The sequence below is a fragment of the Papilio xuthus genome, unplaced genomic scaffold (assembly GCF_000836235.2).
Source record: "Papilio xuthus unplaced genomic scaffold, Pxut_1.1 DF825752.1, whole genome shotgun sequence".
NCBI lineage: Eukaryota > Metazoa > Arthropoda > Insecta > Lepidoptera > Papilionidae > Papilio > Papilio xuthus.
The window spans coordinates 944,869-969,429 of NW_013532897.1; the positions used below are offsets into that span (position 1 = coordinate 944,869).

General features: G+C 37.5%; 3 protein-coding genes across 5 annotated transcripts; 1 reads left to right on the forward strand and 2 right to left on the reverse strand.

Moving 5' to 3' along the window:
- Positions 1–5,530: 5,530 nt before the first annotated feature.
- LOC106125865 (septum formation protein Maf) lies at positions 5,531–6,965 on the reverse strand. The gene is made up of 4 exons (XM_013323276.1): positions 6,767–6,965; positions 6,427–6,668; positions 6,207–6,353; positions 5,531–6,041 (listed from the first exon to the last, which is right to left on the reverse strand). The coding sequence occupies exons 1-4, from the start codon at positions 6,854–6,856 to the stop codon at positions 5,900–5,902; spliced, it is 621 nt and encodes a 206-aa protein (XP_013178730.1). The 5' UTR covers positions 6,857–6,965; the 3' UTR covers positions 5,531–5,899.
- Positions 6,966–7,309: 344 nt separating this feature from the next.
- On the forward strand, positions 7,310–11,241 carry LOC106125897 (sentrin-specific protease 1). Of its 2 annotated transcripts, XM_013323314.1 has the most exons (8): positions 7,530–7,621; positions 7,677–7,757; positions 7,828–7,925; positions 7,997–8,256; positions 8,407–9,464; positions 9,544–9,730; positions 9,901–10,125; positions 10,329–11,241. In XM_013323314.1, the coding sequence occupies exons 2-8, from the start codon at positions 7,717–7,719 to the stop codon at positions 10,488–10,490; spliced, it is 2,031 nt and encodes a 676-aa protein (XP_013178768.1). In that variant the 5' UTR covers positions 7,530–7,621; positions 7,677–7,716; the 3' UTR covers positions 10,491–11,241. The 2 variants fall into 2 exon arrangements, with proteins under 2 accessions (XP_013178767.1, XP_013178768.1); XM_013323313.1 differs by lacking the exon at positions 7,677–7,757 and having other exon boundaries at positions 7,310–7,621.
- A 1,806-nt stretch (positions 11,242–13,047) lies between these two features.
- On the reverse strand, positions 13,048–17,508 carry LOC106125868 (uncharacterized). 2 transcript variants are annotated; one of them, XM_013323279.1, is made up of 17 exons: positions 17,301–17,508; positions 17,025–17,171; positions 16,781–16,918; positions 16,559–16,706; positions 16,228–16,354; positions 16,033–16,158; positions 15,832–15,963; positions 15,567–15,701; positions 15,437–15,489; positions 15,166–15,348; positions 14,928–15,067; positions 14,707–14,848; positions 14,383–14,620; positions 14,110–14,212; positions 13,780–13,919; positions 13,370–13,547; positions 13,048–13,292 (listed from the first exon to the last, which is right to left on the reverse strand). In XM_013323279.1, exons 1-17 carry the CDS (start codon positions 17,466–17,468, stop codon positions 13,170–13,172), a joined length of 2,421 nt encoding a protein of 806 aa, XP_013178733.1. In that variant the 5' UTR covers positions 17,469–17,508; the 3' UTR covers positions 13,048–13,169. The 2 variants fall into 2 exon arrangements, with proteins under 2 accessions (XP_013178733.1, XP_013178734.1); XM_013323280.1 differs by having other exon boundaries at positions 17,290–17,508.
- Between the last annotated feature and the right edge of the window lie 7,053 nt (positions 17,509–24,561).

Here is a 24,561-nt window from a genome sequence, read left to right on the forward strand (position 1 = left end):
TGGTATTTCACCGGGTGAGCCGGGCCGATTCGTGCGAAGATGTTAAAGCGGCCTCTACCACTGTTAATATTCGTTATCGTAATGAATAATCATTAAAAGCCAGGGATTTCTATAAAGAATGGTATATAAAAAGGCTACCGCTAGCCGCAGAGAATGTGGAGACAGAAAAATGCGTGGATAATGAAGGGCCGTCGTTTACAACGACGCTGTTGCGCGCCGGATACGCGGCCTTGTGAGGTCGTCCGCAGCGGCACTCACACCGACGTCAAACGTTTCGGACAGCCATACATTAAAAACTATTAAAATAACTATTAAACTACTAAAAGCCTTTATTGAAGCTATTAAAAATCTAGTATTCTTATTTACAGCTCCCCAACGTAATGAAATTGTTATCTATTTCATTTGTAACTGACTGTGTATTGGTTTAAATGCAACACAAATGCCAAGTTATTTATGGAAGGTTCTGTTGTGTATTTTGAATGAATAACAGAATCTTAGAAAAACAAAGCTGCATCGAAACCTACGATACCACAATGATGATGAAAGTTACGCGACAGTGTAAATGCGGACACTTATAGAACCGGTTTTAGTTTCGCATTCGATAATTGTTAAATTTGATTGGGCCGCCATTGGTCGTCTTGCACAACGTCACGAACGTATGGACACACAGACTACGCATCGTTCGCACATCGCACACCGTTAACATCCGACGTTTGCTGACCGAATCCGCGCAGAACGGTACAACCGGTCGGAACTCGTTGCGCAACGGAAATCTATGTCTATGTCACGTGAAAATATGCCAGAGTTGTAAGATGACATAATTATATTAAATTGTAATGTCCTATCTACACACAAAAAGGAATGCTACCTAAAGTGCTAAAAAGTTGTCCTATGAAGGAAAAAGGATCCCACGAAGAAACTTCAAATTGTGAATCCTGTAACCGACATGTTTTGAAAGTGAAGGAAAAGAGCAAACCACACCTCACTCAGTTATTGAATTAGGATTATACGAGTATAGTAAGAGTTGCAACAAAATTAGCTAAAGTTGTTTAGAGTCGGCGCGTAACGTCCGCTCCACTTACCATCAGATTGGTTAACGCCTGATCAAATTAACTCCGCAATAGACCCGGACTCGACTGAGACCAGTATATCACTTACATAACAAACTTATTACCAGATAAATGGATTACAGTAATAGTAATAGATTTCTCGTATGTTTAATCACACATTTGTTACATATAACCTGATTACGGTATAATTTTTTCTAGTTACTTTTTGTCGTAACTTTGTTACTACAGCCTTCCTAAATAATCAAATGAGTCTTATTTTTATTATAAAAAAATCAGTTGCATTGTAAGAAAATGCAAGACTTATTTTTCTCACGAGACAGTACTGCGAAGGTTAATTGGTAATGCTATTGAGCAATAACTGGTAACCTTAACACCGCCGCTGCCGGAGTACCTGACACCTCTCCCACACTCACGATTGCTCTTCCAGAAATGTAACGCGACACTCCACACACTAATAAGCCGTTATAAACTGTACACAGGGCTGCAACTTCTTCGGTTTCGCATGAGAATTATTTAGGATAGCATGACATATTCTAGCTACAAGTTCGGGTCAGAATGAGTGGTGTGAAATAAGTCATTAGATGTCGCTTTATGTGCAAGGATCAAAGGACGACGCCTAAAGAGAAATAGGTTTATTCACTGTCTATGGTTGGACGTATTTTCTGTCAGTGGACGTAGAGTGTTGACTGGACACTGGTTGTTGTTTTTTGTTGACAACCCTAACTATAGTGATTCTTGGAGGCGATCACGCAGATTTTTAATTGCTCATCTTAGTTATCAAGAGAAACATCAACCCATCTTTGTACTGATAAGGTTTTACTGCGTAGTGTTTATGCACGAAAAATGTTCACGAACATTTTTGGTCTTCACTAAAATCACCTCGATTGGCCTAAATAATCAGTTGTATGAAGCTGCAGTTATTTCGTTAAACTACCGATGAAACTTGTTGTAGTTTTTTCAGTAACATTTTTAACGTCGTGATAAAAGAAATTTACTTACTTATAAAAAATTATCTGAAGCGTTACAAAAACTACTAGCGGTATCATTTTCGCAATTGCTAGTACGTGGTATAACGGTGTAATCTTTTGTCTAATTTGTTAATAGCACACAATTATTTGCTGAACAATGACACCCTTTGCGCCTTCTTTAAACTGCTCTCATGTACTGTATTTGTTTTTCTGTTTCCAAAAACCAGCAGCTCAATAATATTTAACTAGCCAGTATCCATGGCACACTTTTGACATACCTCTATCGTTTTATAAGAAAAAAATAATTGAAGTAATAACTGAACGTGCCACTTCGTCGCGCGAAAATGAGGCAATTTTTTTGTAATTTGCCGTTTCCCACGTCACGACCTCCGCCGACAATGGAGGCTGGGTGCGCGCTTCGCAACACGCCATTTGCTAAACCATTAGAAAAACACGTATTTTTCAGTATAAACTATTATATATAATATAATTCCTTTAATAGTCTTAAATACCTGATATAATGGCAATAATAAATATTCTTTATAATGGAAGATTTAATAATCACTATGACCTCAGAGCTGCCTACATCGCGCCCTCCACTCGCCCCCACACTAAAACCTTCACTTCAATGATTTAGGCAATCTTAGGTAAATTACCATACAAATATTAGTAACTATGCGGTCTGTGACATATTTATACTTTAGACGTCAGGTCTCTACTCCATGTATCAGTGTGGTGACTTACTAAATAAGGACATCATTAAGTAGATTTATTTGAACGAGATTTTTTTATATACTTGAGTCAAATTAGTTAAAATAATATGAAAAGTTATAGACAATTTTAATATCAAGAAAACAACATACTACTGCAAGGTGTATATGATATTTTACATTTGGATATGGATGGTATATGAAAAGCTAATTAACAAATGTATCAAAATATTTACAGAGTCGCTAATTATGAGTTGAACGTTTTATGTTGTTTGTAAGTTTTATGAAGTTTTTACCAATTCGGGACAAACCGTGGGCGACGCCCCCGCCTCACATGGAAGTGAGGGGCAAGGCACGGGACCTTATGACTTACGTAACATATGTATGTCGATAAACCACCGCGCCTACACAACCATGCTTTATTACGATCCAACATATTAACTGCATTCACAGGTTTTATGTTGTAATTAAATAAAAACATAATTTATCCATCTTTTATCAACTTTTTAGATACATAGTTGTATGGATGGATGTTTTTTAAAACGTATATTTAAAATGGCTGCATAGATCTCATTGAAATTTGGCACAGATGTAGAACATAGTCTGGAAGAACTCAAGGGCTTTTTACTAAGTTTTTTTTAACCAACCTAGGTAAATCAGTCTTTAAAAAATAATTATAATACGCTATCTTGGTAATTAAATCAATCACCCACGACCCTCTGTGGGCAGAATAAATTCAAGGGCCACTTTTCTAACGTAGGGTCAACCTTACGACAGGCCTGCCCACATACTAGTGTGGGATGCTATTTAATCTCTTTAGATCTAAGTTATTTTAATCGTAATATTATTTGTATTTACCAAAGTAGTAGTCTCTGAACGCACGAGTTGTGCTGGATGTTTGCCTCTTCTCATGAAAAAAAGTATTTGTTTTAATTTGAGCGGCAAGTTTACGCGCGCACGTGTACGCGCGAACTTGACATTGTCTATTCCTGCGGCGGAAGCAGCGCCGCGACACGCCGGAAGCAAGGGGTAACAATGTTTCGAGGAAGCGACCAGCGGCCTCACAACACACGCAAAAGCTAAATCCGTGACTGTTTGGGTGCCAATGCTGGGAATACATGCGTTTACATTTACATTTGTTTACGTTACATGACTATTTACAATTAAATTACCTACAAAATAGCTTAAAAAACAGATCAACTAAAACTATCTCCAATTTTGTCTACAAGTCCTAGATGCGGAATACAAGTACATAATTAAAGGTTAGGACACGTTACAAATATACCGCAATAAGTACCTTACGTAATCATTTCAACAGGAAATCTCTAAGAAATAGTAATAAAAGTCTGTCGATTCTTTTCGGATAAACTCACAAGAGAAGAATCTTTAATTTCATAGTATACTGTCATAACAATGGTACCTTCTGCGACTAAAAAAGCAATAGCTCATAGACAAAAACATTTACTTCCGAACATTGTTGTCATATGGAAAAAGTTAATGCTAAATGAAAAAAATATTGCGCGAGGGTGTGGGAACGCAGGCAGATGCGCCACCGAGCCACCGACCGGATCTCCGGATCTGCAGCATCTGGCTCGCGAGGCACAATATTACTACCCCCATATTTTTCATAATTATTTAATTGTAATAATTTTGATAAGATGGCTACATAAGGCCTGCGAACTTTTCACAATTTGCTCGTAACTTTTAGCTTAATTAACTTTTTGTATATTTTTATAGACTTTTAGTAACCTGTACCAACATTATGCTCTTATTGATTTAATCTTTATTAAACGTTTCGGACTCGTCAAATTGTAGTAGTATTTTTCTGAATCAAAATAAATATGTTAACTTTATTTATACTATCCGTTGAGAAGATTGAAATCGGCACATAAGAAAACGCTAAGCATAGCGTGTAAGATAGCGGTGCAGAACAGGTGGCAAGTCTCGTTCCCACACCACACAATAGCTTTTTTCAACATTCACAAGTCGCAGGGTACTTGAGCTCTCACACACATTTCGAAAAAAAAAGTTATGAGGTTAATGATGTCCGTTATTGTCTATGATTAATTTATCGATACTTTTCGCAACATTAATATCGATTATTCTTTATCATATAGATAATTTGACACAATTAGTTTTATAAATTAACCGGGTGATAAACAGATGGCACAGTATACCTACAATTCGTGTACTTAGTTGCAAAAAAAAACTAAAATATTACCAAAAAAAATCTTTACTGCTTATTATTATTTTGATACGTAAATAGGTCGCATTTAATTATATACTTTATTTTAGTAAAAGTTACGCACAGGATAACAGGACTGCTGAATTCTACTACCAGTGTGAAGTTTTAAATTTAAAAACCACTATAACTTCAAATTAAATTAACTAATTATTGTGACCTATATATGTATATTAATGGAGAATTCTAAACGAAACTTTTACTATAACCCGCAACTTGAAAACTGCAGCGCCCACAAGGGGGCGTTATCGCCCACTTTTGGAAAGACTGGGCTAAAGCAATGGCACTAGACGAGTCATTACAATGCCTAAACTCCATGTGAATGCCTCATCTGTCGTGTTAAAAAGAGTAGCCAGTTTAAGCATTTTTTGTGATACTTTTACTTGCAATATCAATTTTCAATTTATCATAGAAAATCCCAACATTGGTAAAAAAAAATCTGAGTACTGAAAAGTTGTTAATTTAACAGTAAGTTAATTTATAACTTGTTAATTTGTTTATAAAAGGAGTCAGATATAGAACACTAAATAAAACTACAACTTCTGTACAATTCTAAGTATATTTTAGGAAAGCTTGGCAGCATCACATTGTATTGTAAATATCATTTGAACTATGGCTATGGTTACCATTAATAGGAACTAGGATAATTCGGCTTTGGTGATGACTTCCTTTGGTTATGCCTTTTTTGTAACTGAATTGTGCTCCCAGTAGTAATTTACAGCTTCACCAGTTATGCTATTACTACTATATTACATCATACTATTCTTAAAACACTTTATTAACATGACTAATATATGATAATATATAATATAACAACACCATCTAGTGACAGAGTTCAGTAACAAGGAATGTTTGAATCTTTCTGACTAGTTTTATGAGTTGTACCACTATTGGTTTAATTATATTTATTTATTTCTGATGTTTGAACATATTGTACAAAACTGAGCATAATCTATACAGTGGCAATCCCACAACTGTAAAATAATCACCTTCTACTCTCTCAACAAATGTTCCACCAACTCCTTGTATTCCGTAACCACCTGCTTTGTCCCTGAAAATAATATTTGATGGCAAATGACTGTCAAGCCAATGTTTTTTGTGTCATAATCACCATTGAAACAGTCAATTTTTAAACTTACATACATCTAGGCCATAAACTACTTTGGCTTAAAAATGTTTAAAACTTAAGTTTAAAAAATATTAAGATGCAACATACATGGGTTCACCAGTAGCAATGTAGCCTCGGATCTGCTCATCATCCATTTCTCCAAACACAACATTTGTCTTTTCTGTAAACTTAACTATTTCATCAAATGACTTCACAACAACTCCAGTGTAAACAGTGTGTGTTCTACCTGACAGTCTGGAAATGCGTGATTTCATATAAAATTAAGCATATTGTTCAAAACTAAAATAACAGTAAGATATAAGCTTGCCTTCTTAACATCTGAAATGCATCTAACTCTGTTGTTGGTTTACCAAACAATTCACCATCTAAGGTGACCATTGTATCGGCGCCGATAACGACATCAGGTTTGTGGGACTGATTTTTTAGTCTATCGTCAACTTCAAGCACTTTCTGCAAGGCCGTTTCCTCAACAAACTCTGAAAAAGTGGCAAAGCTTTTCGGGTCCAAATTTTCCTCAAAAAGTGATGGACACAAACTGACTTTAAGACCCTAAAATTTGATTGAAACATTTAACCTCTCTTATCCTAAACTTTTCTTTTAGTTAGTATGAAATGTACTAAAAATATCAAATATTTAGGTTATCTTACAATGTTTTCAATGAGTTCTTTTCGCCTGGGAGACCCACTTGCCAGAATAATATTTTTTTGTTTGAGAATATGCATCACAGGTTCCAGCATTTTAGTATGCAAGTCAGAGTTAGATAAAAAACAATTATTTACAAGACTGTAGAATTATACAAAAATTCAAATATGAATAATTGCGGAAGCGAAACTCACTTTTCAGTGTGACAGAGACAGTGACAGTTGTCACAAGTCTGTCAGACCAACTTGTTATACTCTTATATACTCTTTGATCTGATTATTTCTTTTTAAGATTTTGCATTCTGTTTTTATTTCATTAAGGGACTTTCATTGAATTTTTGGGCTTAAAAATTATCGGAGATGCATAAAATTATTTCCCCATATTTTACTTTAAGGAAAACTTAGGAATTAAATAAATTGGGTTGATACTTTATAATATATTGAATTGATAAAAACAGATGCTTACAGAACTGTATTGTTACAGTTTTCAACAATTTACTTCCTATCTTTCAATATTATAAAACAAGGACTTTGTAACTAAAAAAATTTATAACTTTTAAAATTAATTTTAATAGTATCTGTTTAAAATATGTTGATAATCTACAAATCTAAATTGTTAAGTCACAGCTACTCTTTGCCACACTCCTGTCTATGTCGATTCGGCTTCGGCTTCTTTCCGTTTTTAGTTGTATTTATTCGTAATACCGCTCGTTCATATCGTTTGTTAGCTTAATATTAAGGATATGATGGTAATGGATGAATAATATATATAAAAATGAAGTCCGTTGTGGCTTACGTGCGCAGTCTTCTTGGTTGGTGCGATAGTGAACAATCTTTGAGAACAAACTTGAAACGCGACAGGTATGGATATGACATTTCTTGTTTACAACGTTAGCAATTCGTTATGGCGGTAAAGCTTTTGAGTTTCAGATAAACGAGGACTAAAACATAATAACATGTACAAAATACCGTTACGACTTGCTTCGAAGTTTTGGATGTCGGTACAATTTCATTGTTGTTATGAATGTCAATGTGCTTCAACAATTTTAACGTTACATTAATTGCAGGGCGGATGACGAATCGTCCTCTGATGATGATTTGCCCTCGTTAAAAAGGTTCAGACAATTGAGGAAGACCAATTTTCCAGATGTCATGTCAACAAACGGTAAAATATTTTACAATGATTTATTTAACCTTAATGAAAATTAAACCTTTGACAGTTTGTATGTGTTTTAGATCTTTCGGAAATCAAGACTGTTAAGCCAGCCAAGAATGTACGATATGTTCCGATTCAGATAGAATCTGGTCACCCCAGTACTTCAACCCCTAATGTGTTACCTGTAAGAACACCAACAAGGTTGCGATTGGTATCAGATATAGTTGGAGATGTCAATAAGAATGGCTCAACATATTTATTGAAATCTAAGGTTAGGAGTCCTGTGAGACAGGTGGTACAGGCTGTGGTAGATGATAGTGACGAGGATGAGGAACCAAAGGTATGCTATATCAAAACAATAAACATAATACATCTTGCTATTTATGATTGGTTTTACCAATGCTACATATAAAGATAAGAGTTATTTTATTAAAACTAACTCATTATTCTCTGTTATTTAATCATTCTTTTTTACATGTATTTATTTTAGGTATCATGGGTTGAAAGCAAACCAGATACCAAAAAGACAGTATACATTAATTTAGATGAAGATGAAATAGAGAAAGAAGATGATGTTATTCTGGTCAGAGAAGTATCTCCACCACAACCGGCAAAACAATACAAATATGTTTTATCTAATAATGAGGAACTTGGGTCCAAAAGTAATAAGCAGTATTACAGGCTCACAAAAATCAAAGATAAAGAGGAAAAAACATCACCAAGAATCCACAGCTTGAAAACACACGGTGGGATCAGTAAATCTTACAAGAAGGTTACTCCTCTTCCCAATTGGATGCAAAAACAAAATTTAAATCTTTCTCCGAAAAGAAATAGAGTCTCAAACCTGAATGGAAACGGTAGAACAATGCTGTCTGAAGTGTTTAACTTACATGAAAAACGTAATTACCAAGAATTAATTAGGCGTGTTGCAACCAGCACCACACCTTTGACATTTAGTAAACCTGTGGACATAATAAATTTAGCAGAAGAAACTGCATCATTTCGCAACACTTTAAAATCGCAGAAAAGATCATTGAATGAATTAAAGTTATTGGAAAAAGATCTTAGTATTAACAAAGAGAATCAAGATGCAGAGGAATATGATCCTGTTACTGTGGCTTCACTTAATCTGTCAGATTCCGATGTTGAAGTTGTACCATCTGAGTGCTCAACCACATCCTCAACGAAAATAACTCCTGTGAATTCTTTGCGTGACTCATTGAACGATAAAGATATCACAGCCAAAGACTGGCTACCTAAATTACATGATAAATATAAAAAGAAGAAAGAATATACCAATAAAAAAATAGAAAATGCCCGTAGAGAGTCTGACATCATATCTAAAGTAAACCATGAACAAAGCATAGCACTTATAGCTAATAAGTTTAAATATGAATTAAGTTTACCGGAGAGTTTAATTGAGGAAGTTCCAGCAACTCCAGATTTTCCTAAATTGAGTCCAGAACAAGAGCAACTGATCAAAAGGGCTCTAGGACCAGGACCATTGGACCAGGTGTTTGTGCAAAAATTCCGTATGAGTATCCGCAGGTGAGTTTAAATTTAATCACATTCCATTCTTCATTTTTACAATGAATTGTTTTATTTAACAAGAAATTTTGTCACTTAGGCGAGATCTACAAACGTTGTCTGGCCTGAACTGGCTAAATGATGAGGTGATCAACTTCTACATGGAGTTGATAACGCAAAGGAGTGAGCAACGCCCTGACTTACCCAAGGTTCACCACTTCAACACTTTCTTTTATCCTAAACTGATGCGACAGGGTCAAGCCGCCTTGCAGCGTTGGACTAAGAAGGTAATTGTCACTAGCTAGTTCTTTCCTTGCAATAAGTGGTTTCAAATGAAATGTCTCATGCGTGGATGTTTATATTATTAATAGCTTTGTTTTACCAAGAGAATATAATTTCTGTTACCAGTCTGTTACTGTCTGTTCCTGTCTAGCTGATGCTCTGAATATATTTTCAGGTGGACATTTTCTCGAAAGACATAATCTTGGTGCCAGTTCACTTGGGTGTACACTGGTGCATGAGCATAGTGGACTTGCGGGCGAAACACATTTCCTACCTGGACAGCATGGGCGGCAGCAACCAGCCCTGCCTGGATGCATTGCTGCAGTACCTGCGTGATGAGCACCAGGACAAGAAGGGGCAGCCCTTTGATGATAAAGACTGGAAAACTGAAAACTTGAAGGTATAGATAAAGTTCTATAGTAAAAAAATTAAGCTAGAATATAATTTACTTTCTCCCAAGATTTCATCCAAATCCATTCCATTCACCTAACCACACTTTTGCATTTGAAATAACAATTTTAATGCTCACTTTTGTGCATTTGTTGCTTAAAAGCAAAACAATCACTTTGACATTTTCCTAATACTGTTATTGTTTATTTCCAGAACATTCCGCAGCAGATGAACGGCAGCGACTGCGGCATGTTCGCGTGCACGTTCGCGGAGTTCGCGTGCCGTGACGAACCTTACAGCTTCACGCAGGCCCACATGCCTTACCTCAGGCGGAAAGCGGCTCTTGAGATACTGCGGGCAGAGCTACTCCTCTAAGTGACAGTGCAGTTTGTGTTTTTGTGAATATAATGTTATAACAATATGAATATTCTCGTTGTGTCCAAGTGTACTAAGGTGAGTGGCGAATATATATTCATGGTTCAATTTATTTGTAAACTCAAATCCTTATCAATATTGTTGTATTATATAATGACACTTTTACTGTCACAGCTGTTGTACAAATGCTTCTTATTCCAATAGTTGTCACATAATATTGTATTGTTTAGCAAACCATTAACTTTACAATCAATGAGTTAATCAACTTAACTTTCTTATCCTTAGTATGCTTATAAGGCTACTTCAAGAGCAGACTCAGTGCCCATCTCTTACTAAAAAGAATATGAATAAACAATCAAAACTGGGAAAAGTAGTCATTTTATCAAAATTGAATTGAATTTTCTGTAGAACATATTTTAAACTCAACTAAAAATACATTTTTTCCCATCTGAATGAAAAGTTCACTTTTGGTCCCTGGTCCAAGGGACGAAAGTACCAGACTTCTCTCCCAGCAAGACGACCCTCACTTTAACTCCCGGTAACCTAACAACCATTAGTTTGTCAAAACAAATATGAAGATTTTTATCCAGATGAAAAAAAAAATGTATATTCACCACAGGGAAAGTAGGACATTGTTATCCGTGATTGATAATAATCCGCGAGAATGTCCAACGTCCTGTTGTAAATAAAAGACAACAATTATGTTTTTGTTTGTTCTACTGACAGGAAATTAAAATTAATATACCACTTTCCATTACAAATGATAATAATGTTTATGTACTTGTGGCTATGTGTTAATTTATTATACTTTATAAATGTATGATTGATGTAAAGATTCTGTTTGTCACTGAAAACTGTATTCAAATTAAATTTACTTACAATTTCCATAGGTAAGATTTCGTTACTTTGGGTTTCTACTGCGACATATATTTAGACATATTGTCATTCCTTATATTGTCTTAGGAAAAGAAGAGAACAATAAATGTCAATACATGTGTCGCAGCAATGAAAACCCTAAACTTATAAGACTAGCAAAGTTCTTTGATTTTGCTTAAAAGTTATAAGTATTAGTGCATTACAATCTAAGACAATGAGAATGAAGTTGTCCATTGCCACAACTCATTTTTCAACATATCTTCCTGGTCTTAGTGTTAAATAAATGTCCTGTTTGTGAACAAAATAAACAATTTGTGAATAGTAGATAGGTTCATAGGATGTCATGTCCAAAGGCCTTTTAAATCAAAAAGCCTTTCTAAACATAGCTAACATGAAATGATAAGAATTTCTCCTCCGTACTGTATTATAATGTAGAACAATTCCATAAATCATTGTCAAACAAGTTTTCATGTCTGTCATACACAACAATGAATAATCCTTTCAAATATTTTCCTGATGTATATTTATTACTGAAGAAGTAACAACTTCTACAATATTCTAGAAAAGATGATGTGTCCGTGTTGCCAAAAGTGACATGAATTTCTTGTTCTATGTAAATATGGAAAACAGTCACTGAAATTACAGATAATTCTGGTTTTTTAAGTTAAGTCTTACATTATGGACAGGAGCTGTTGTATCACAGTTTGCTCTTTGGGAAAACATGGGTAATTAGTGCAAAAAAAATGGCAGCGAATGATTGTGTGAATTACCTATAATATGCATTTAATTATTACTTTAAAAAAAACTGTTCCATGAAAAATTTGTATTTTTTTCAAAATCATATTTTTTTATTTAGTATTGTTAAATAAATAACACAAAATTTGTTTTCATTATTTTTTTTATAAGCAACAAAATTTTCATTCAGTTAGATAGCTTATGTAAAAATAATTTGATTTTATGTTCCTACACAGAAAGTTCTAGTTTGATTTGTTTTGTATTATCAAAAGTTTCCACTTTTGATAATACAAAACAAATCAAATTCCATTTGAATAGGAAATGAATAAATGTACAGAAGTTGATGATAGCAAACTTTGCATTTCAAGTTATAACTTAAGTTAAATACATGAACACTTCTTCTGGTAAAAGTGTCTGTGAAATTTATATGTAATAAATAAACTTAAATATGTATGTAATGTAATTCTCTGGCAAGTTATTTAAATAAATTAATAAATATTTTCACTTAATCTCTTTCTATATGCCGTTTTCTCGTAATATGTAAAATTTGTTCTCTGGAGCAGTAATTCTATTATTATTATTTGATTCACCATCAACTACAACACAATGACCGTGATTTTATTTTAGCAATGAAAAATAATAAATGTCATGTTTTGTAAATATTTTTTGTTACAATAAACTTTAGTACTTACAAATATTTTATTGCTTTATTGTAACTACTAACTAAAACAATTTTACAATATGTTATAGAATAACGATGGATGAACCGGAACAAAGTCAACTCGAACACAATAACATTAGCAATTTATATAACAATTTACATTACTCTATTTCCAAATTTCTACGAAATTTACAATACAATTATTGTTAAATAGAGTAATATTTGTCATATATGACAAATAACGTTTCCATTACAAGATCTACTGTGGGTTTCTAAGATCAAAGTTTTTGTCAAGGCACCTTTGACAAAACAGAGAAAATAATATGTTTTAAACAGAGATTTTGGTCCCAGAAAGAATTACACAGTTAGGCGTTAATTTGGAATGTGGGTAGTAGCGGTAGGCAAGGCTAGTCGCTGAGTCGAATGAGGCGCAGCTTGCCGGCCTGCAGCAGCACCACGCCGGAGTCGTTGTCGCCGCCGCAGTACCTCGACGAGGAGAACACGGAGATCAGCTTGCCGCGCAGGTTGCACTGCGCACAAATCTCAAGCTATAGTAGCACTCGCTCAATGCAATAGTCTCGCCGCAGTATTCCTGGTGAGCAATCACCATGAAGCCATTCTGGTGCAGCTCGTGCGCGCGCACCACGTGCGTCAGCTCGTTGGTGGCGAGGAAGCGGTCGAGCGCGCGCTGGTCGAACACGTGCCCGGTGCCGCGCCGCGCGTTCACCGCGAACCCCTCGTTCGCCGACAGCTCCATGGCCAGCGACGCCGTTATCTTGTTCGCCCTGATCACACACCACCGCATTTCTGTCTTAGCTCCTTTCAAGAGAGTTCGTGAATCGCTCACAATGAAAGAGAACTGTGCGCGCTTCGCCGAGACCGCTAAAGAGACGCTGTCATAACTACATTTTCTGTTCATTAGGGAAAGTCTACCTAGGTCTGGTGTGCGTGTGTGTGCCATTGAATGCGATGCGATAAAATGTGGGATGAACAGTAAAGATATTATGTGTCAATAACTTGACGGGGTCGTTCCAGAGGAGCTCCCAGGCCATGTGGCTCTGCGCGGCGGGGCGCGGCAGCGGCACCGGCACGCGCAGGATGGCCGACACGCGCGGACACACCCACGGCGGCGGAATGCCTCCGTGACAGCAGAACACCTGCATTGTCTTGCATATTGTACCTTACTGAATACATATTGAGTACATATATTATAACTTTACTATCAAACCGATGGCGGCGACATTGCAGGAAAAGCCTGCCCCAAAGGATACCTACATATAAGATAGATGATGAATGGAGTGCTGTAAGTTTAACCAGTTTCCCCTTTTTTAGTAAAATAACGTGTACCTTCTCGTCGACGACGGCGGCGAGCGGCAGTACGTCGAACACGTTGTTAATGGCGTTCCAGATCTTGACGCCCTCCACCTCGCCGAACTTTGTCGTGCATTCCCTGCACCCATTGCATTTTATACAAAAGTAATAAATTTTAGTTACTTTTGTTGCGATTTTTTTTAGAACCAATTCAAATGGGCTTCACAACAAATTTAACCTAGTTAATATTAAAATCCAAATAAATATGTATATTGTTGCGCGATCACCCACGCGGTAGACAATACTAACGTATAAAAAGTAAACATAGTCTGTATGTCGCGTGTCTCGTGGTTGCCGCGCACGAGGTGCAGGGCGTGCGGGCGCTGCAGCTTGGCGGCCAGCAGGTAGGCGAGCAGCTCCACGCCCCACGCGCCGCGGTCCACGAAGTCCCCCAGGAACAGCAGCCCTGCCGGCAGCAGCGCCGCACCCGCCGGCCACAACCGCGCCTCCATCGCCAACAGCGCTGGCAGGTTGCCGTGCAGGTCACCTGCGCAAACACTGCCCTCTCACCTCCGCCCTCTGCCCTCCACCCTCCGCCCTCCGCCTCCTACCTTCGCTACCATACTAGCTAACCGATTGCATATATAGGAGAGTCGAGTCGAAGCAGGCGCGGCTCGGCTGCGCAGATGGCCTGCACCGATTCCGATAGCTTGAGCAGCGCCGCGCCCAGCGACGCCAGCTCCGACGGCTGCGCCCACGTGTACGCCGGCTTCACCTGCATTACGACCACAACCCTTCCAATTCATCCGATCGCAGCGGAGGTCGACAAAACAAAAGTAAAGATGTCTTCGAACCAATTTGGTAGTGTTGATGTCGGAGGCGAAGTAATGCACCGCGGCGAGAGTCTCCGCCGGGCTGGAGTCCGCCGCCAGCACCTCCAGCGACGTCGACGACAGAGACAGTAGCTTGATGGTGGACGCGCTCACCGCCTCCTCTGCAAACACCGAGCGCAGATCCGTACGTCCAGTAGGAGACAGTGCGACAAATAAACAACTTCTAAGTTGTAGCGCGACAGTGGTGGACGGTGCTCACCTTCGAAGCAGTCGAGGCGCAGCACGGCGGGCGGGGCGTCGCGCTCCAGGCGCACCACGCAGGAGGCCAGCGCGTACTGCCTGCCCCCGCCTCCGCCACCACCACCCCGCCGCCAGCTCGCGCTGTCCCGCGCCTCCAGCTTCTCCACCTTAGCCTTAGACGGCCGCACCTCACCCTCCGGCTCTGACAAGGAAACCGTTGTTTTTACGTGTTTTTTACCAGATGAATACAGAAACAGCAATTTACAAGAATTTTTTAAACATCCACTCACCAAAATGTGTCGCACTCTTGACGGAGGCCGCTTTCGCCATGCAGTCGCGTTCCCTGAAAATAATTAGGTACCCTTCTATCTATCTGTCCGTAAAGAAGAAAAGCGTTGTGTGAAGGTCTGGCGAGCTCACTGCAGGTCTATGACGTAGCCGAGCAAACTGCGGGGCGCGCGCAGCAGCGAGCTGGTGCCGCGCAGGCGCAGCTCCCGCACCGCGCGCAGGAACTCCGCCAGCGGCAGCGGACTGTTAGCCTGCAGGCCCAGCTGTCTGCACACGGACACACGACACAAAGCAAAGGCATTAAAACATTTGAAAGTTATTTAAAACGTTAAAGTCGAGTAGCCCGGGAGCTGTGGGCTAGAGTGATGGACGGCCGGAGAGACAGGCAATGCGGTACTTGTAGCAGAGGTCGACGTCTCGCACGACGCTGAGCGCGTCCGTGGAGAGCTGCCTAGTAGCGCGCGCAGCCGCCACCAGCTCCTTCACCTCCACCTGCTGCAGCTTCTGGTCGCGGTCGCCGTCGTAGTACCTGCGAAGGCGCTCATTAGAAACTCTAACGAGAAAGTGATCACTGCAAGGTCTTCACGGCAGAACATACCTGAAGATGTACCGGCAGCGTATCTCGGCAGGCAGGCCGCTGTGCTGGGTGACGGGCTCGGTGGCGGCGCTCCACAGCACCAGCTCCTGGAACGACAGCCCGCCGCGATTGCTCACGTCTGCCGCCCTATAGTATTTATGAAACGAATAGAATCCTAATAGGTTGCACACACCATTAGATACTCGGCTGCCATACCGGAAGAGGTTGCTGCAGACGGTGCGGTGCCAGCCGATGTCCAGCATGAGCTGGGAGAAGACATGCTGGCTCATGTACAGCGCGGGGAAGTTCATCGTCACGAACTCCCGGAACAGGCGCATCTGGTCTGCGGATAAGAAAAGTGATAACGTTAACTGGTTCTATTAGAAGTACATATCTAGTTTTACAATCTCGTCGTCGTCCTTTTTTTCTAATTTTCTTTTTCCAAGATCTTTTATTTTGTTGTGAATATTGACGGCGAACAATGATTTCGAGGCCAGATAAACTGGTCGCGCGTCGCCCACAGTAAAATTAGTAAATATTTGTCAACCCTCTTTGGTATAGTTGGCGGCAGCGAGCAGCTGGGCGCTGGGCGCAGCGCTGGCCGCCCCGCTCGCGCCTCCCGCACCGCCCGTCTCCTCCGCGCCCACCAACACACTCTCCTCCCCCACCTCTATCAGCTGACCCTTGTCCAGGTCCTGGAATAAGGGGACACAAATATGCAAACAACGGACCAGAATAGGCGCCTTCTACCATGGTTATCAATACTGACCGCTAGATCGGCTTCCTTGAGCGGCTCGCCAGTGAACATGGTGGCCAGCAGCAGCAGCTCGGGCGAGCGCAGCGCGCAGTGCGCCTGCAACCGACCCAGCTCCGCCTCGCCCACCCACTGCAGCCGAAATCGCACGCTCTGCAACACAACGAAACCAACATTTCATCAGCATCTTTGTATCTAAAAACAAACACATACTTATTTCGAGTCAATTTTACTTAGGTTAATAAAAACCCAAACTCACAGGTTTTACTTTTAAACGTTTCTTGGCGTCGGCTCTGATGGTGAGCTTGTAGACGGCGTGGTAGACGCAGGGCGCGGGATGCGCCGGCAGCCATACCTTGTTCACACGCAGAGGCGACAGCTGCGCCCCGCTCTCCATGCCGAACAACTGCGGAAACTCACATTTTTACGTAGGTCACCTTAGTATAGATGTTACTGTACTGATAGTTCCGTTAGATCTCATTAAGAAAGATCAGATATTTAAATAAACGAGCTAAATAACGCACCAACAAAGTACCTCAAACAATAATTTATGAGCTGACATTTTCCACGAATTTTTCTCGGATTTAATTGATGGTATCCAATATTCGCCGCTAGTTTCTTTTAACAATAGAAAAGACTTGTCGGACGTACAGTAAACCATTAGCGAAACCACATCCTGCAACTCTCTATAATGTTTAAACATAATTACTTCAAATTTATAGAAATTTTAATAATCTCTGAGACGTTTTAAATGTAACTTTGATAACTTCTTACTTCATGCATACGTAACAGTTACCAAAGGTACAGGAAATCCTACTGCCATTTCAGAATAACATAAAAATATTTTATGAATTAAAGATATTTCTTAGATTTATATTTCCATTACGTTCATTTAGTATAGTATTTTTTCTTTCAATTAAGTCATAGACGGTTCATTGCCCATTTTATTGCTCCATCTATTTTCAAATCCCAAAAATACTTTAAAGTTTTATTTATTATTATGAAATTTAAAATTGCGCCATCTATTGTTCGAAAGAATTAATAATTTTTGAAAACGTTTTGAACTTTTTTTATTCACGCTATGGCTCTAGCGCAGATAGTACGCAGTTTTTTTACAACTTAAACTCAGGCAGAATATTTAAAATGGTTAAAGTCTAACTTTGTCTTATTTGAATTAAATATTCGATCTCGAAAAAACCAACAGGGGGTTCGTTAAATCTAATAATAAGAAAAGGATTTTTTTACACGCTTTTTTTTTATAAGAGAAGGGGGCAAACGAGCGGCTAGAACACCGAGGTGATCAATGACACCCATAGATATCTGCAACACCAGAGGAACCGCAGAGGATTTTAAGAGATAAGGAAGGTTCTATAATTTCGAAATATTTGTAAAGTATTGATCTTTATGCTCGTATATAGTTCGGCGCCTAGATATATTTACTATGTTGTGACGTAGTGATCACGCCACCTTTTCAGAGCACTTCGCCTTTTCTGATTGGTGGATGTCCCCACCCCTAAGCGAAAGTGGGATACATTCAACATGTCTAGGGTTGCAAAAAAGGAACTCCACTTCAATCGATTTAAAATCGAATAAGTTTTTTTAAAAATTATAAAATATTATTGAGATGTCTCATATTTTATTATTTAGTAATAACAATAACCTTTGTAGTTAAAGTAACTTGAAGATCCTAAATTTTAAACATTGAATTAGTAAATATTTAAAGTTGAGCTTGAGTAGTAAATCGATTATTTATTGATTTGACAGAAACACATTGTGGTACAACACTGACTAAACAGACAGTTCGAATTTGCAGTTTGCAGACGTTTACCTTCTGATAGTGTTTACTTTCAGTTTATTTCGAAAATCAGTGATAATTTATAAGTGGAAAATATCTAATCAACACAAGAAGAGAGCAGGATAAAGGTATGTCCTGTTCATTTGTCTTAGTTGTTGCCTAAGGCCATATTTACCACAAAAAAGAACCTGTAATAACCTATTGCGGCTAAATTATACGGCAATATTATATTTCTTTCATAATTAGGGGAAAGTTCATCATAATTTTTATAAAACAATTAAATGTACGAAGAGCTTTTTAAATTGAACTGTGATACTAATAAACAATTCGCTCGTATTGCCGGATTGAAAATAAATACGTATGCGTGAATTTTATGCTCATTCACGTTTTATCGAAGACATTTTAACAAAAGTTATTAATGTTGATACTAAAATAAAGATTACAGATCTTGTCTCGGATAAATTCTCAAAAGGTTGGGCTCTTTGTCCACTATGTAACTTAAAGTTTAACCATTTTAGTTTCATCAAATTAGACAAATACTATGACTTTTTTTTAATTATTACACGATATTATGATAAGACATCGCTTTTTTGGGCGATCAAATGGATATGTTAGCATTTTATTTATAATGACTCATTACGTCAGATTCTAAGCTATATCAATATTTTTTAAAATGAAAATTACCCTACTTTTAGTAAAGGATTTTTGTTTTTTGGTGTCGATTATTTTTTTTTGCTTTACTGCGTTAGTCAAACAATGGCTAAAGAGTTCTCGTTTGATCTCATTCTCTTTGAAAAAGAGGATTTCATTAAGTTTATGTACAAATGTTACCACTCTGGTAACTTACAATTGCAGGCAACTGTAGAAATCTAATTATAAATAGTATCTAGATGTTTCATAACTATAAAATATGTACCTTCTGTATAAGGTTTTAAGTTAACAAGTCTTTTGGATTATCTTAATGTCAGAAAATTTCCATATCATGATCCTCTGATACTTGGCAGTGTATACTTTGAGTTGTACTTACTTAAGGTCCTTCTCAAACTCAAAAAAAAAATCACATTGTCATCTCACTTGATCTTCATGAAAGCTATTATCATTGTGTTACTGTTCTTTAGCCAGTTAAAATAATGGTCAAGATAAAAGTTATTGATGGGTTAATCTGTTAACCTATGTAATTATTTAAACGGTAATATACTACCCCTACATAAAAGATAATACAAATCCCTACTAATATTTAGACATAGCTCTGGGAAAAAAGTATTATTCTTAAAACTGTGTCTTCTAAAATATCGATTGTCATTATTACTAGAAAGTAGATGCTTTCTAGAAGTGAAAAGAGAAATATTAACTAAACTAGTCCGGTCTAGGGAAGAATACAATTCTATATTTACTCCAAAACATTCTTATGGCAGATACTTAACGTTAAATAAAGAATTAATTTAAGTAGTGAATCTAAGTGGCTAATGGTTTTAGTGACAGTTAAAAATGTAACTTGCAATAATGCTGGGTGGTTTTGCAATTAGGTCGACCATCGGCGGAGTTTCGCAATGCGTCGTACATAATGTCTTGTTGAATTTGTATTATGTTAGACATACACCATGTACTAGAGTAGGTAGGCAGAGATAATAGATTGTATTGTACACTACTCTGATTTTGTCTATGTCCATATATCTTGTGCTCTTTCCAGTTCGCTGTGAGTTTTGTTGTGAAATTTATTCATTATATGTTTATGTTAATTCAAAAATAAATCAAGGTGACAATATTAGTAGTAACAGTGTTTCTCTTTACATGCAAACTAAAATTTAACATAATAGGACAACTTGGAAACAAAGCAATTACAATGAGAGCAACACATAAATTAATTATATTTTAAGGCCTTGAATTAAAAATTTCTTGAAATTAAGAAAAAAAAAACAACGACGCTTTTGTATGTCAACCTGTAATGAATATTTATTGGGCATACAGTATTGACACAGAAAATGTAGGTTTTTTTTTAAAAGCCAAAAAAAACTTTGTTAATGCAATGTGGGTTTCTTGTAAAACTCTTTATTCTATTTTATAAGACAAAAAGTGACGCAGTAAAATTATTGTAGCGAAATTTTATTATTCGATTTGAATCTGAAAAACAAAATAACAAGACACGTGTCAAAAATAGTAGTCTTTTCCTGTGTTCTCCTTTGTTTCCCATACTTCCAGGTCACGGGAGTGAGTGACTATTATCTAGTGCTAGGTAGATCGGCAGCTATGGCAAGGCCGCGCACTTTGCTCTTCCCGCGCCGGCGCACAATTACACTCCCCACGGAGACCCCCTCACGTCCCTCAAGCCCTGCTTGCCCCCTACGCCTCCCACATCGACACACCGCGACTCCTTATTTTGTTAGATAATAATTTATTCACAATTTTTAATATGTTGAATTAAACACGATTGTTAGGAAAAAGCTTGAGAAACAAATTTATTAAAAGCGGTATTTCAGCTGCTTTCAGTTTGAACTCAAATCGTAGCACCCCGTCGTACGTTTCTTATATAAAAACAAACATATTGCTTCGATATCGTTTGTTACCTGTACAACGGTAAGTCGAATATGTTTTGATAATATTTTGAACAAGATCATGCAGGTGATAATTCTTCATTTTTATCCGAGGACGTTTATAAACACGGATGTATTTACATAATATGCTATACTTGAGTCTTTATTGATTTTTTTGTTACTTTGTTGTGATCGGTAGTGAAAATCGTAAATACATTTATAAAAACATTCTTAAGAGTTTTGTTTAATTCTTTACGACCCCATTATATTCAGCAATCATGGCGGATATCTATGTGCAAAAGAAGTACGCTTTAAAAATTTACTACATGGCTGGATTGTGTAAAAGAGGATATGCCTAAGAAGGGTGTGAATTCAGATATGACGGCTGATAGATATGTATGGATGAGTAGAACATACTGTGCCGATCCTCCGCAGGAACAAGGGCAGATTGATGATGACTGGTCATCAACTTTCTGACCGAAGTATTTTCTATTGCCCATTATTAAAGCTTTAGCTGAGATTGTGGCATTGTTCTAATTACTCCGCAGTACGTAGCACGTGTACGTGAGTTGTGAGATGTCAAATCACGTCGGCGCGGTAACGAGGTGCAAAGTCCGCGCCCGCACCACGCCACACCGTGTGCCGTCAGGATCATTGTGTCTCGCCGTACTGACACACATGTCTAGGGTTGGTAGTGATCAGTGTTGTCTGAAAAACACATTAAAGGTATTGTTCATCCGTAGGTTTTCCTTGTTGAAACCCTAATACAAAAATATTTTCAAATCGTGAAGGATGCCAATATTCTTTTGTAAATTAAGGAGTCTTCTAATTCTGTATTTTCAAAAACTTTGAAATCTGATATAGCGGTCATAATCGATTGATTATAACTTTTTTCTATGCGAGCCAAGTTACTTATACATAATTTGAGCAATTTGTTAGTTAAATACATAATATTCCGAACAAGACAAAGGTCTGTTCGTTTTAAATGTTTTAAAGCTAGTAATTTAATCATAGAAAAATGTTTTGGACAACCCTAGCAGTGATGTTATGTCTGTAAGCGTTAAATTAGGTTATTTATCGATAAGGATTTATATGAGCAATTTGTTTAGCCTGAATTGTTGAATGGAACGATTTGTCAATGCTTTTCCACTATTGAATGATTCAATCGCTACTCTTATGCTTTTACCAAGTCATTGCTTTTGTCTCAGGATTGTGATAAATCACACTTTTAATTAATGTTATTCGTAGACGTCAACACTGTCTTGCTATTTGTCTGAGGGTTGGTTGTTGTTTTAACAGGATTATTCCTCGGTTTTGTAAATCGTTGAAATAGCTAGACGTCTAGGAATACTGAGATGCATATAGAAAGCTATTTGTAGTGTAGTGCAGTTGTATGACTAAACATTTACTACCATCATAAATATACCTTTTTTTATTTCTTTTTAATTATTTCATTCACGCTTATTTGCCTATATAGTGTTTTAAATGCCTTTTGTATCTAATTAACGATTTATCGAGATTTTAATCTGCGTATCGAACCAAGTACACCGTAAATCTTATAATGATGAGGTTAATACATATTCTGTATTTTGGTCTATAATAATATATTTATATTCATGTCTATCGTATCTTGTAACCCACGGTTTTATACATTTTAAGTTTGTTGCAATTCAAGCAAATTTTAACTTCATTGTTCTCGCAAACTAGACTTAATGTAGACATAATTATTAGCTATCTTAACCCGGATATGTTTACTTGCATCGTAAGTTTCCATGGCGGGCGTCTGTGCGATAACATTTGTTAAGCACCGTCTACCTCGACGTATCAGGTCAGGGCTAGAGGGCGTGTAGCTCCGGGACCCTCGATAAGCTATCAGACCCTCAGCCGATAGACGAGTCTGAAGTTCAATGGCAACCGTTGCTGCAATCGAACATGCAAGTTCCAAAGTCTTATGATAGTCGCTGTGTTTATTTTTAAACCATTGCTTCAATGGAAACAGATAATTTATTATCACAATATTCGTTCCCTGGTCATTTTAATTCATTTTGTTTCAATGTTAAACTGCGGAGACTAATTAACATTAACTACTCACTCAGATTCGTTAATTGGTTGAGTAGATCTTTATTTACTAATGCTTAATCTATACATAAACAACTGGACGGTTTCGTGAATTAGACAGGAATAGGTGATAACTAAGCCATATTCGATGGTAATTCCCATTAGTATTGCCATTTATTCCTGTACACGTAGTCGTAGGTGTATGTAGTCCACTGTAGCGGTCGGTGTATTCCCGTGCGGGACTTTGTACCCGGAGCGACGGCAACGGACGTCGATTATCCCACGGCTGGCGTCTTCCGCCACGCGCGCTCCTTGCCCCGGTACGACGGAGATGACGTCATGCATCAAATGGTCTTTAATAAGTTCCGCTATATAACTTACTTTTGCACGTGGAATCGTCTGCGATTTTTTTATTTGTATTGTTTCAGTATGAGGTCTACGAATACAAATATGAATTTAGTCTACTGTCATCTTCTATCTATACTGCAGTGGGTTTTTGGTCTATAAACCTCAAACTCAAACCAGAGTAGATTTAATCCCAAAGTATTAAATTTATAAATTTTATAAAATGTTATTAAATATCTAAATACGGAATACTTCAAAATGTTTACAACATGAATGTCAATATAATTCCATTAGTTTGAAAGGTACGTTTTTATTTTAAATGTAGATAATTTGGCTGGTTGCCAGCGCAATCAACGTACACCAGTACACCCAACTCTCACTACTATATAAACCTTTCCAATCCCGCATCGAGTTTGCTACAATTGTGCCCGCGCTTGTTTTAATTATTATTGCTGTTTGTATAATTTGCGAGGGAATTATGTATACAGTATGTGATGCTCGATATTAATTAAGTTTGTATTCGATGTTTACATATTGTATACTCCATAATATCGTCTAGATGGTCATGTAAACCTCGCCTTTTGCTTCAGTAGAAATTCATCCGTTAATTTCACAATTTTATTTCACATCCAAAACAAAATAATGAACGCCTTAACTCTTCAGTTTTGTATGAAGTGTCATCATCAACCTGATCTTGTCTTTATAATACTCTTCGATACGTCTCCATCAGCCGTCGATTCCGTTCCAATTCCTTTCTTTGATTATTCTCTGCCTTTGTAGCCATCCCATTCAATCTCATTACTTTCTGTTTATGTACTCATTATGTTTAGCTTTATATGAAGTGAGTTACAAGTAATTATTCAAACACTGTATGTATCACTGTGATTATCAAATCACAAATAGACAGAGCGCTTGAATTAATGTTATCAGTGCTTCTGATAATATGTGTCGACAACAAGTCGTATCCGATAACACTTTCATTACATTATCTGTCTGTACAGATGCGTTTAACGCTATGTTTGTGGTTTTATTTTACTATCGAAGGAATAAATGTCTGTCTTTATTCT